This window comes from Chinchilla lanigera, unplaced genomic scaffold (assembly GCF_000276665.1).
Source record: "Chinchilla lanigera isolate Chin_1 unplaced genomic scaffold, ChiLan1.0 scaffold00045, whole genome shotgun sequence".
Taxonomy (NCBI): domain Eukaryota; kingdom Metazoa; phylum Chordata; class Mammalia; order Rodentia; family Chinchillidae; genus Chinchilla; species Chinchilla lanigera.
Window position 1 is genome coordinate 3881634 of NW_004955446.1, and position 14565 is coordinate 3896198.

The 14565-nt window shown below is 37.4% G+C and overlaps 1 protein-coding gene across 2 annotated transcripts in view; it reads left to right on the forward strand.

Moving 5' to 3' along the window:
* Adamts6 (ADAM metallopeptidase with thrombospondin type 1 motif, 6) overlaps positions 1-14565 on the forward strand; it is a 282035-nt gene that overhangs the window by 260839 nt on the left and 6631 nt on the right. The window contains exons 23-24 of one of the 2 annotated variants that reach the window (XM_005392632.2): positions 2417-2593; positions 6027-6183. In XM_005392632.2, the coding sequence (XP_005392689.1) occupies positions 2417-2593; positions 6027-6183 (334 nt within the window). Of the gene's footprint in view, positions 1-2416; positions 2594-6026; positions 6184-14565 lie in introns of those variants that run through there. The other variant, XM_013518467.1, reaches the window with a different exon arrangement.

A 14565-nucleotide genomic window follows, 5' to 3' on the forward strand; every position in this document is an offset into this window, starting at 1 on the left:
GTGGAACAACTCAAAAGTCTCAGATCAGAGCTTTATTTATTCTACAGAAATTATTGCATGATTTTGTTTCTTGAAAGTATAAACTAGTAGAGTTGTGAAGATTAAATTAGACAGTATATGCAAAGTACATAGTATAGAGCCTAAGATCCAAGAAACACTTGTGAGCATTAGCATTAGAATTGTTTCATCATTTAATATCTATTCAAATTTCTACTTATCACTCTAAGTTTGTCTCCTTATTTAAAAAATAATAATTGCCACCTCACAGAAGTTTTGTAAGGACTCTATAAGTTATAGTACTTAGCACAGTACTTAGTGTTTATTAAAGAATAGCTACTGTTAGTAGTAGTGGTAGCACTCCTAGTACCTACAGGAAACAGCCATAGTATTAGCTTTTTCCTGGAACTAGAAAATAACACAAATATTAGCATGGCTAAGACATAAAGAGATGACTCTGCAGAAGTAAGTATAGTCTTACTATCATAGTGTTGTAAGCATATTTAAATAACTTAGTCGTTTTTGTTCTGATTTGATTTTGTAGTGCAAGTGACCAAACCCCGGGCCTCATGCATGCTAGGCAAATGGTCTACCACTAAGCTACATCCCAGCCCCTTACAGAGTTGAATTTTTTGTCTTGAAAGCAATTGTAAGCCACTGGAAGATTTTTTTTTAAACCAGAAGACAATATTATCATATTTGTGCTTTAGACAGGTCCCTTTAGACAGACGTTTGGAAAGGGGATTGGACTGAGGTGAGAGCAAGAAACGTGAGAGCTTCTAGGAAGTAGTTGCAAAATTTATGTGGGGAATTGATGCTTGTCTGAAGCAAGGTTAGTGGCAATAGAGTTAGAAATGGATAGATGTGAGAGAGATTTAGGAATCTGATTAATAACAGTGGCTCATTAACAAGCAGAGTGAAGCAGCAGCAGGATATAAGGATGTTAATTTGGCTATAAAAAGGAATAACAGGAATCAGGAATTTCTGTCTTGACCTTAACTCCCTGTTGCCTCTACTGGAGCTATTTTGGAAAAAACTATATGTTATTTTGCCTCAAAATGCATCTTCATGAAACATTTTCTAAGTTGGAGATATATTTTATTATTAAATTAGGTGTGATAGAGACTGTGTATGATCTTTGATTTTCTCCTGAAGAAAACCAGTATTTTTCTCTTTTTCTGTGACACACACTAGGCTCCAACCCACAACAAAACCACTTAGGCATGAATAGTGTTCACTAAGACATCCTCATCATTAGATAAATCAAAACCAGTATCTTTCCAGATGAAGGACAGCATACATTTATTAGGTGCTGTAGCCCAGGAGTAAGGGATGTATGTGTGTGTGTGTAAAGGTGAAAGCGAAGTCAAATAATTTCCAGGAGCTTATAGTGTGATGGATATGAAAGGATGTATAAGTAAATAATTATAAAACAGGTCATTGGTGATGTGGGTCTGAGGCCCACAAAAATTTCTGTTCTACGTCCACCCTTATGGTACTTAATATTAACCTGTATTCACATTTCTGTCTTCTAAATAAGACTCTGAGCTCCTTGTGGGTAGATTATCCCATCATTTCTACATCCCTCAAGTCTGATGTGGTCCTCCTGTAGGAGATCAGGAAGTGTGTTTTGAATGGAAGTTGCAGATACAGTGGCTCCAAATGTTGTGGGTAAAGCCCTCACTTGACTAAGAGAAAGTACAGATTTTAAGAAAAGGTCCAGACATGTGGAGGACAATACTAGAGGACTTCAGTCAGGCACCGTGTTAAATTGGTGACTTACAGAAACACCTAGTAATGAAGTAAATAACAGGATTTGTGACATAGCATATTTTCCTAAGCATGAAGAACACACACCATTGTAAAGAATAGTCAGATTCATTGGAACTGAACGATAAGGAAAAAAAAGACTAGTGATTTTCTGTGCAATAAACCTTCACCTGTGACCATGTATTCTTAGCTTCCACACAGTAACAATAGTTGATCTACACCACCTACAACTGCTTCACAGAAACAAGTTCCTGTGGTCTACCAGTAACATATAAATTCCTTTTTAGGAGACTACACCCAACAAGTAGGAAACCAAGGATTCCACATTATAGAACCTCGCAGACTCTTATCGCAGCTGAAGGGAGGCCAAGGACTGAGATGAACAGAGGAATAAACCTATCCCTAATTACAGGAGAAAATAAGTTAGCCAAGAAAAACAAACATTGGATTTAGCTCTTAAAGATCTTAGGGAAAAGATAAAACTACTTCTGCTTAAAAACTCTGAAGGCATTTCATATCTTACCAATTTTGTCTAGAATTCAGTGTGTATGTATGTCCTGTACATATGCACATTTACTTTGAGAAAGAGTTTCTTCCAATTTTCCTGTCCTTAACTGTTGTTATTTATTAGTATTTGCTTTATTTCCAGTGTACTCCAAAGTGTGGTCCAGGATTCAAGCATCGGATTGTTCTGTGCAAGAGCAGTGACCTTTCTAAAACATTTCCAGCTGCACAATGTCCGGAGGAGAACAAACCTCCTGTCCGCATCCGCTGCAGCTTGGGGCGCTGCCCACCTCCTCGCTGGGTGACAGGAGACTGGGGCCAGGTGAGGCGTTAGACTGGGGCTTCTTGCCCAAGCTGCACTTGGAGACACAAATCAGAGGCTCCTAATTGGCTATTATGAGTAACCATTAACACATGGAAATCTGACAGGAAACAGGGAGGTAAACTGGGGACGAGGAAGGTAGGGGAGGGGACGAGAAAGTGAAAAGGATTCAGATGTGCTGTGTATATGTATCAGTTCCCCACAGCGAATATACTTCATGACATATTAAAATATAGACTAATAAAAATTCTGCAAGAGCCGGGGATGTAGCTTAGCGGCACAACTGCATGCCTGGCAAGTGCAAGGTCCTGAGTTTCATTCCTGATACAAAATAAAAAAAAATTTTTTTTGGAAGAAGTCTAAGTATGAGATCTGAATGAGAAACTACTAAATCACAGTAGTCATATGTGGGCACATAGACATTTATCCATGGTTGTCCCACACCTACATACATCCCTCTTTTACCTACTTTTTGGGGGCGTTCTTTGAAGCTGGGTCTTGCTATGTAGTTCAGGATGACCTTGAACTCATAGCAATCCTCCTGCCTCAGCTTTCTCAGTGCTAGGATTACAGGTATGCACCACCATGCCTGGTTTATCTACTTTTTGACTCTGCTATTTTAACTTAAAGTTGAGAGTGATAAGATGAGATGGCTGGAGACTTAAACAAGCCACCAAAGCCTTGCATTCTAATTCTAGCTCTCTCAATTAAAGAACAAATCAGTTAACATCAGTGTCCCAATTTTTCCACTTGGAAAACAGAGATAAACCTTTTTAGTCTCACAGAGATGTTTTGGTGAATTTAATTAGTTTGGTAATTTAATTGACAGTCTTGGAAATATTATTAATATTTACTCAACGTGATTTATTTTTCTCCAATGAATACTGTGAATTGGGAATCAAGTGTATAAGTTATTTGATATGTATTTTTATATTAGGCTCATTTCCATTTTATGTTCCAACACATACTTTTAATTTGTGTTATTTTGCTGTAGGCTACTTTGATCTCTATAAAAACAAGTTGATTCTCATCACAAAAAAAATAACTATGTGAGATAATGCCTATGTTGATTAGCTAGATCTAGCCATTTCACTCTATGTGCATATACTCCAAAACATCAAGATGTACACAGTAAATATATGGAATTGTATCTGTCAATTTTTTAAAAGTATTTTTAAAAAGCAAAGTTGGTATACTTGGATAGAAGGAGAATTATTTTTTTTTCAATCAGATTTTATTGGTACATTTTAGATATATGTAATGATCACATTCATCATAGAGAATTTGTACCTGTACATGCGATACCTTGCTTTTTTTCTCCCATTTTCCTACCCTCCCATCAACCTCTCCTCCCCTTCCCATTTACAAAGGCTTTGTTTCCATATTTTCCTTCTTTTCTCATTTTTTTTTTTACTTTTCCCTTTCCTTTCCCCCTTCCCTCTCCCTTCTTCCTCTCCCCATTTGAACATTTTCTTCCTATTTCCCAATACCTGTTTTGCATTTTAGTCCTTATTTACACTTTTGGTTTCTCACACCAAGAAATGATGCAGTATTTACACATGTGTGTCCCAATTTATTTCACTTAAGAGTATGGCATCAAGGTGCATCCATTTACCTAGAAATGTCTCAAGCTTATCAGAAGGAAAATTATTGTTGTTCTAAATGTTAAAAAAGATATCTACTAATCTATTAAAAATTAATGCTACAGAAAGTAAATTTCTAGACAGTGAGTGTTCTTATCCTGTGGTGTCATAATTGGCCTTGTAGCTAGTCATTTTCTAATATCTGAGGCCGAAATAAATCAAAATAACATATAACTGTGTCATTATGATTTTTGACTCTGTGGGGAGAGGTATGGATGATCATAAAATAATTAAAGTTTTGTATCTGTATGATAGGTATTTAGCTTAATTTATAAAGTGTTCAAATGGAAGATACCTGATAATCCTATAAAATGTTATAAACCTGAAAACCTTCACTTTGTTTACCTTGTAAACATACCATCCCTTGTCTCTGCACTGGTAGGCGCCTCATTCCTTTGCGGTCAAATCTCTCTAAGCATTACACGCCATTAAGTGTCAAAATACCTTTTACTATAGAAGTCAGAACTGCACAATACATAAGTGATATACTATTAAAGACATGTTCAGACATGTTCTTATGATTTTTATTTTAAACCAGCTAGACATTTCCTTTCTTAAATATTCCTTATTGCAATGCACTATTACATAAAGGTCAGTTGAAAATTTTTGTATGTTTGTAATTTCACCAAATATGTACTGTCAATTGAGATTATTCTTTTAAATGCTCTCAGATGTTTCTTCCCATCTTGATTTTCAATCCAATCTCCTAAAATTAAAAAAGAAAAATGAAAATACATCTTCAAAGATGCTTTAGTACCCTTTTATAGTGCAATCATTTTTAAAAAGTGTCTCTATGAACATTTTTGCAAATCCTGCGAGTACTTTGAGAGCTTTGTAAACAAATCCAGCAAGGCTTCACTTTGTTTACCTTGAAAACATTCCTGTATTTACTATGGCCAGTAGGCTCCTCATTCCTTTGTTCCCAGATCTCATAGGATTTCTGGTTTTCTGGGTGGCAGGCTAGGGAAACAGACCCCACTCCATTCTTCAGTCTCACAGCTGATAAGTCTCAGCCAAAACTAAGCCACTCACAGTAACTTCAGCCCAGAATGACTGAGTCCCTGAGTAGAAGATAAAAGAAGAGGGAAATATGCTAAGTGATTAACACCAGACCCCTCCTCAGGTCTGTGTTCCTGATACCGTAGAATACTGATCCCAACAAGAAGTCCAAAACAGTCACTGCTCTTACACGAAACTAACACTTTGATGAGATATAGACTGGAACTGCAGCAAGCCATCAGTTTATTTACCTGCATGTTTATAATAAATACGGATCCTTGACTGTTCTACTTCATCAGAAGAATTTTCTCACTGCCTGCATGTTAGAATTCACCAGGCTTGCTTGGAATTGTTGACGTAATAGCTCATGTAATCTCCGTTTATTGGCAATTATAAATCGCCAACTGTGCTGCCTGTATTTCTTAGGATAATAATATGGTCTAATTCTGTAGTAGAATGAGGTAGTTGCACACCTCTCAAAGATGAACCATACATAGGCTTTAAAACTAATAAACGTGGTTGGGCTTAGTGGTGCATGCCTATAACCCCAGCACTTTCAGAGACTGAGGCACAAATATTACAAATTCAATTCCAGCCTGGGCAGTTTAGATCCTGTCTCAAAATAAAAAATAAAGGGCTGGTAATATAGCTGAATGCAAAGACCCCGGGTTCAATCCCCAGTACTATCCCCCCAAAATTTTATATATGTGGTATTCGAAATATAATACAGTGTTTTTACCGCTGAGAACTGCTAAGATCAGCATTTTGTTTCTCTTTGTCTTCGAATTTAGTGTTCTGCTCAGTGTGGTGTTGGACAGCAAATGAGAACTGTGCAGTGTCTCTCCTATACTGGACAGGCATCCAGTGACTGTCCAGAAACTGTTCGGCCTCTGTCAATGCAGCAGTGTGAAAGCAAATGTGACAGCTTCCCCATCTCCAACACCGAAGGTGAGTTTACCATGGAAAGCTGCCCTGTGGTCTAGACTTACCTCTACTCTTATGCAGGGTTGGAAGAGCCCCATAAGCCCATAGGTAGGGCGTGGTTTGTGTAGCACATTTATGAAATCTATGCACTGGACTGGAAGCAGGAAACCTAAGTTTTTTTCTGCCTGTTTCCCTAACCTTATCAGTTAAGCTCTCTGGAGCTAAGTTTACCTATCTATAAAATGAGAATAGAATGAATAATCTGTAAGGCCAATTCCCATTTACTATTGCATGTTTGAACACTACAGATGTTTTCTCATGAGCCGTTGTTATAAGTGAAAACTTTGTTTCTTTTTTGACATAATAACGAATCTCTTACCATCATGAAGATTCAATTCATATTTGTTATAATGAAATCATAAATTTAAACAGCTATGCTTTAAATGATTATTTTTCTCATTGTAAAAAAGTGAAAAAAATAATTGAATAGCTGTTTATAAAGGAGGACAAAGGAATTTCCCCTCTAAAATTTTCTTCTTTTTCCCATATTCTTGGAAATCCCTTTACTAATGGCAGACGCCAATGCCCTATATTTTATCTTTTATTTAAATAAAAGTATTTTATTCAAGTAGTCATTCATGCAAAATTCTTTGTATGCTTCTATGTGAAAGACATGTCAGAAATTATCTGGATTGTGTCAAGTACTACATAGTCAAGAAGTTTGGACTACTTTGTAATAAAATATAGAGGCATAATCAAATACATAAACAGTATCTAAAATCATAAATTTAAATTATATAAAAACCCCCACTGTAAGGCCCTGCCTTTTAAAAAAAATTGTCATGAGTATATAGTCAAATAATTTGTTAATATTTTTCAATGGAAAACAATATGCTTATAAACCTTATCAAGAGAGATCTATTCCTTTTGGTCAAGTTCATTCAGTTTGAAGGTTGTTTTTAAGCTTATATTCATGATCTTAATGTTTCCCTACAATTTTGTTTTAGGAAAAGTAGTGATCTTTTATGACGGGATGCAAGATCTTGAATTTTTGCAAAAGTTCTGTTTTTTATCTAAGTCTCTCAACATAATATACTTTTTGTACATGTAATTTACCCTTTCAAATAGTATCACTTCATCCTATATTAATTCAAAATCACAGCTTTAATTTTCAAAATCTTTTTCTTTGTCCCTTGATAAGCTTTTCCTTTCTTGAGAAGGGCTCAAAATTTATTATAGACAGAAGTAGTTTTCTTGGAAAAATATAGCTTTTAAATAATCTAAATAAAGATAGCTCTCTTCCATGAGACTGTAGAAAATAAATTTCATTCACTGTAAGTGTGTATATAATATATACTCTTGGTAACAATGTTCAGAGAGTCATTATTACTGATGAGGAAAATGAGACACTGTAGCCAGCCTCTGCTATTTCTTATGGACAATTCAAATACATTTATAGATTTATAGTGTTTCAGGGCAAACATTTAAATGAATTTGTTTAATTTTTTTTAATTTTTAAAAGGAAGACAGAAAGCATTATGTGGAACAGTTTACACAATTGCTAAGGAAGGCTCAGATGAAGAGCCAGTGATTTAACCTTTTTGGATCGAGACAGATCTCATAGACCGTGTGGCCTGTGAGCCAGCCATACTGTATAGTTGGAAAAGCGCAGTATATCTTAAGTCGCTATCCACAGAGAAATAGAATGGAAAAATACATGACCTCAAAAGAGAAGAAGCTCTTGGATAAAAATAATGCAAGATTGGTCTGATAAGTCTTGTGAGGAATCATATCAGAGACAGAAGGAAATAGTCTGAGTAAGGGAAAGTCTAGTAGTTGAAGAAAGCGCAGTTCCTAGTTAGTAAAAGAGGGCAGAAGAGGACCCCTATTTTCCCTGCAAAATTAGGCTTCTTTGACTATCAGTGGGAGTCTACTGCAAAGCTAGTTTGGCTGTAATTAAACTGATAGGGTTATGGAAGATTTCTTGGGAACTCAAATACAATGTTTTGATGGGTCTTTATGGATGAAATGAGCCAAAAGTAAAAGCTTAAACAGTGTTTTAATTACCAAAGTTTAGGTAATTGATATACACACACACACACACACACACAAAGTATTTTGTTAAGAAAAGAGTTTCAAACATATAGCAAAGTTGAAAGAATTGGACAGTGAATACCACCATCTAAATTCTGCCATTAACCTTTTTTAAACTTGTTTTATCACAAATATATCCATCCCTCAAGGTGATGGCTTTTAAATAACATGCCCCATTCCTCCACCACTGATTCACTTAGTAGACACACTTACTGTGTGTCAGGCACTGAAGCTATGAAAGGAATACAACAATGTCCCTGTCTTCAAAGGGTGTACCATTTAGTAGAGGTGGCAATATGTTAACAAATAATTTTCACAACATGAGCAGTATTTTAATGGAGGTAGCGAGAAGCTACCATGAAAATGTACACAAGGGTTGGTGCAAACAATAGCACCGTCACAGAGAGCTTGATCTGGGGACTGGAAGGATTTCCATTTACCAAGGAAGCATTAGCAGGTGGATACTGGAATGTAGGGCAAATGTGTGCAGTGGTAATGCAACTTGAGTAAGATAAAAAATAAAAATGGAGAGTGAAGAAATGTGAAGTTAAAATATCTAAGGATCGTATCAGAAAAAGATTCAGAAGTAGAGTATCAAAAAATTCAAAGAGTGCCAAGCATGGTGGTACATGCCTATAATCCTGGTGCTTTGGAGGCTGAGGCATGAGTTTGTGGCCAGCCTGGACTACATAGTAAATTCAAGGGCAGCTTAGACTACCCAGCGACACTCTGTCTCAAAAACCAATAAATAATAAATAAAATAGAGGGAAACAAGAAATGGAAGAAGGGAGATATAATTCACTGTGTTCAATATCTGTGCTTGTTTATTTGTTTGTTTCTGAAAGCCCTAGGTGAAAGATTAACAAATTATAGGCATGATCTTGACAGACTGCCGCTGATGAGGGTAATGCTATATTTCTGCTAAAAGTGAATTATAGACACACTGGATATAAATATAGTTCAAATACTAAGAATAACTTTTTTTAAAGTACATATGGCAGCTGGGACTAGCATGGTCAAACTCACCTGAAATCCTGTCCAGAACACCATTTTATTCATTATTCATGCAGTTTCAGTTTTCCTGTATTCTCTCCAGTAAAGTTTTCAGCTTCTCAATAGCACAAGGCACTCTGTCATCTCGTATTCAGTGCTGCCAGGTAGTGGATCATAGTGCGCATGAGCTGGTAACCAACTCAGGGAAGGCGCGGTTAGTGCACACTCGCTTCCCAGCCTGGGGTGTCTCATAGTGGCTTTGGTGAGTTGTACTCTCCCTCAAGTAAATGCCTCTGGGAAAGCCTAGGCAGCTCCACAATCTCACACCAAGACCCTCTGAACAAAGCAGCTGCTAAACTCAGGTTTTAATGTGGAGTCTGATGTATTAAAATCAGTGAAAGGAATAATAAAGGTAATTTGAAGACTTTGATTTCAAAGAAGTAAAGAAGGCAAGTTTTTTGATTTGGGTTTTGTTTTTTTTTTTCCGTTTCAAAGAGCTCATAATCCATTCATGTTTACATTCCTGGCTGTCTGGTTTGAGGAAACCTGGACTTGGGTTGGGATTAAACTACCTTGAGACTGACTGTGTGTGGCATAACACAGAATAAGACTGGAGAAAAACTGAGCAAGCAAAGTGAGAAAGGGATGGGTTAGTCCATGGTAAGAGATAAATCAGAATAAAATTTGATAGCAGATACCACCTTGTTTTAAGGATAAAAAGTTGTTCTCATTGGAATGAATGAGGTCCCCCGAAATGTCATCCTTCCCTGGTTTAAACATGTAAAACATTAAGGGCTCAAGTACGATATTATCAAGAACACACTGACTACACATCCCTCACCCCAACTCCTCACCACATGTGCACATGCACCTACTGAACCTTCGCATTTCTCACCAGGTTCTCCATTTCCATGGGCTGGTTGCCAGAAACACAGCTGTTTGCACTTTTTTAATCCAAAAGATACTCCTGGGTGCTTAACTCATAACCCCACTTACTGTATTCTGTTGGTTTTTTTTGGGGGGGGGGGTTTCCGGTACCGGGAACTGAACTCACGACTTTGCGCTTGCCAGGCAGGCGCTGTGCAGCTGAGCTAAATCCCCAGCCCCTACTTACTGTATTCTGTATGTTACAAAAAGCCTACGAACACAGAAGGTATGTGTTCTACAGAGAAAAATATAGAAAGGTTCAACCTGGTTATGGAGGGATCTGTCCCTGAGTACCCCAACTTATTCCAATGAAGCAAGTAGGCAAACTTCGCAACATCTAATTGAAGTAAAATTAAAAACTCCATTTGAAGTGTTGGTCGTATATTTTTTTGGACCAAATCAAACCTTTAGAGTCACAATGAGTCTGAATCAAATTGCATTGTAAATTCACGAGCCTCTATTCAGTGTATTTTGAAAATATGTCTTTTAGTTCAACATTTTGAAAGATTAATGTAAAGCACCTGGGGAAAGACTCATTAGAACAGCAATGATAAGTAGTTTCATGTGTCACCTATGAAACAATTGTCCAATTTTTATCATTCAACTCTGCTGAAACCTAGATTACCCATGAGAACCACTTCAGCATGTGTGGCAAGTTACTTAAGATTCTAATGATGGATTTAGTTCACATCATAGGGCATAGGGACTACCTTGAAGTCCTGACGTGTTCTCAAGTCTCCCTGATGAGAATTTGGGGATATTCTAAAAATTATCATTCCTACCAGAAGCCTGTGTACTTGGGTAAAGTGTGACTTTTTTCAGGGATAGAAGGAAGTTTAAAAAGGGGAGAGACTAGTTAGATCCAAAATGTTTCCTAAAACCACATAATGGGGTACTCTCACCTTTCCAATATGTTGATGAGGAAAATGTCTTGTCATTTTCTTCGAAGGAAAATAGTAGCTAACCTATGACAAGAATAGGAGAAAAAAATCACACTTTCATCTTAAAATCGATGCCTCACTGGCTCAGATTCTCTATTTAAAAAGCAATAGAGGGGTAAGGGGCATATAGCTCAGTGCAGAGAGAGTTCTTGGTGTACACAAGGCCTGGGTAGATATAAGTGGAACTGCCTGAAAATAATGTGATAGTAAAAGATCAAAACTTCAATAACTGGGGCTATAGCTCAGCGGCATAAGCGTCTGCCTGGCAAGTGCAAGGTCCTGAGTTCGATTCCCTGTACCAAAAAAAAAAAAAATTTAGGCTGGGGATATAGCTCAGTGGCACAGCACCTGCCTGGCAAGTGCAAAGCCTTGAGTTCAATTTCCGGCACCAAAACACAAACAAATGAAAGATCAAGACTTCAAACTAAAACTATAGGGGATACTACTAAAAAACTTCTTAAAGAATTTCTTTTAGTAGATCTCCTAGTATTATTTGAGGTTATTTTTTACTTGAGTATAAATTTTTAATGTTAATGCCTTCTCTATATTAGAAATCAATGCCAACTGAAGATCATTCAGAAACTAAAACAGGACATTTCTGTTACTGTCTGATGTTGATAAGAAAATGTTTTAATTTATGTATAACATTTTCAGAATATTTTAAACAAAGAGTATGTTCTGTTATGTATTGGCTCAAGAGAGAAAGACAGAAGACCATTCATAATCTTAATGGATTTTGAGGATGAGGCCAACCAATGAAGGGGTAAATTTTGTAATTCTGCCCTCTCAACTGCCTCAGCACTGTCACTGAGTTAACCCAATACAACAAATCAGTCCTCGCTGAAAGTGTCAGTAAGTTAAATGGACCAAAGTAATATAAAACTGGTAACTACATTTTGGGAATTGCATTCAGCTTTCCATAACAATGGGGTTTTCAAACTTCTTGGTATGTCTAAAATTCCCTTTCACTCATGTAATTCTACAAAATTTGAACAGGAAGATATAGCAAAGAAAAGTCGGAAGATATAACTCAGACTACTCTAAATATCTGTAACCTAGAATATTCCTTTCTTGAAACCCTTTTCCCCTTTTCCTATGGAGGCAAAACAAACCCCCCCAAAAAAAACCTGACCATGATGCCCCCAAAATTGCCTTAGTAGTGCTATCAGTCAAGAATGCGCTTTCATAGGCAGGAATGTGTTCCGTAAGATGCCAAGAATTCTGCCAAAGTCAGAGGGACTCTGGAGTCAGACAAAGCTCTGTCTGATCCCAGTCCTTAAACCAGTGAGTAGCTGTATGACCCAGCATAAACTTCATAAGCATTTTTGAGTTTAAGTTTTGCTGTCTATGTAAAGTTGATATATTATGTACTTAAAATGATTAAATACAAAAATACATAAAACCACCTGAGGTTGAGCCTGACACAAAAGAAGTGTGTGCTGAGTTACAGTATTTAATGCCATTGTTACCAAATTGAGCTTTCGTGGACTTAAAAGACAGAAAGAATAAGAGGCCAGCCACAGCTGCCCTTTGGTGAATAGATTTTCTTCAATCCCAAGATTGTAAGGAATCAATTCTTCTAGTCAAGATAGTTCCTAGAAAGCAAAAGCCAAGAAGTAGGAATTATTTTTTCCATACAACCCTCCTTTTCAGGAGTCCCCACGCTTCATTAAAGCTAATCTCCTTGTACAGCCTAAGCACCTCCATATTAACGTCTGTGTCACTGAGGGCCATTTTCTGAGTCTTGGCAGTCTCTAGAGCTTCCCCGCGTTTTTCTTCATCTTTACCCCCTGCTCTCTGATTAATAGCTTTCGAACAGTTTGCCTCTGTGCAAATGGGTAACTCTTCCTGAGAGCCTGTATTCATTTCCATAGGGATCTCAGAGAAATAATTTATGGTTGTTTTCAAAGGCAGATGTTTTGGTGTCAATAATGAGAGAACAACCTGAGTGTTTACCCTGAGCCAAGGCACGTGCTTTACGCTCTGTGCAATACCTCATGCAAACCTCACAACATCCTAGAAGCAGCCCTTATTATGGTCTTCATTTTGGAGATGAAGGATCTGAAGTAACTTGGAAAAAGACCAGTGTTATAGAGGTAGGGCCAAAATTCATCCCCACACCTACCTGACTCCAGACTCCCTGGCTGTTAACTGCTATGTTATGCGGCTGCCAGGGGCAGGTAAAGAAGTGCTCGTCAGGAACCCCCACCTCCCCAAACTGCTGCCCAAAGCAGGACCCTAGTGATTTCCTGCTTCCAATTGAATTGGTTGGTAGCTAACTTAACAAGGGTGTTGGCAAGTTCAGGGAGAGACATTCTGGACCAGCCCTGAACCCACCCTGAGGCTGGAAACAGTCATGCTCCCGGCTGAAGGGCTGTGCGCTGGCCCTCTGCTCCCAGAGGAGGGTTTCATTTCCAGCACCTGACTAAGGAACAAATCCCCCACTGCTTATATTTGTAGTAGATGGGTGAATGGATAGGCAGAGGGAGAAGCAATTTATAAATATTCTATTTGTTATGTATTATTTAATCCAATCCCAAAGTCTAAAATCTAAAAGAAAAAAATTTGTGGATTTATTTATATTTTGCTCAACTCAGAATTTTCATGTTCTTTCGCCTCTTCCAAAAGTGGAGTAAAAAGTCTTACAATAAAATTGCAAGGAAATATTCATCTTTGTTTTACCTTCAAACTGAAGTCTTTAGAGCAGCATTTTTCAAACTGTCTCCTGTCTTTGGGGCAGTATTTTCTCTGTAGTTATCCAAATATTGCACCCTTACTGAGAAGTTGAGAGTGTAACTCCTTGCTTTTTCCTATCGTCAGGCAGTAAGAGACACTAAGAACTACTAACAATAGCAGTCCAGTACCTTACCCTTACCCAGCACTTTGTAATGTACCACCCGCTACTCTAGTTCATGTACGTAAGAATGTTCCTGTAGTTACACGTGTCACCCGTGAGAGTGGGCACTCTAATTACTCCTAACGTGCAGGTGAAAAAACTTAGGCATGGAGAAGTCACGTGATGTGTTCAGTTGTAAAGTTAGTAAACAGTAAAACTAGGATTTTATCAGTGCTGTCTGGCTTCCAATTTTATATCCTTGTACTATTAAAATAACCAATTTTCCTCTCTTTATCAACTCAATCATTTTTTATATTTTAGCAAAGAAAGTCAAAGCTAGAGATTATTTTGTATTTTAAACACTCACGCCATGTCTTGTTTTAGAGGGTGAGAGCGGCTGCGCTGGTAAGCGGGTGACATTGTGTCAGTAGCGGTGCGCTCAGCTTTTCTCATTATTTCAGTAACTGTTTTCCCTGGACAGTATATTCTTCTCTATAACAGTGAGAGTAGCAGACTTTTTCCACAAAAGCATTCTGAATAAAAGCTGTTCTGGTTACTTTTACTAGTCATGACTATTTAGAGAGGAAAACAAACCAAAAAAAAAAAAAAAAAAAA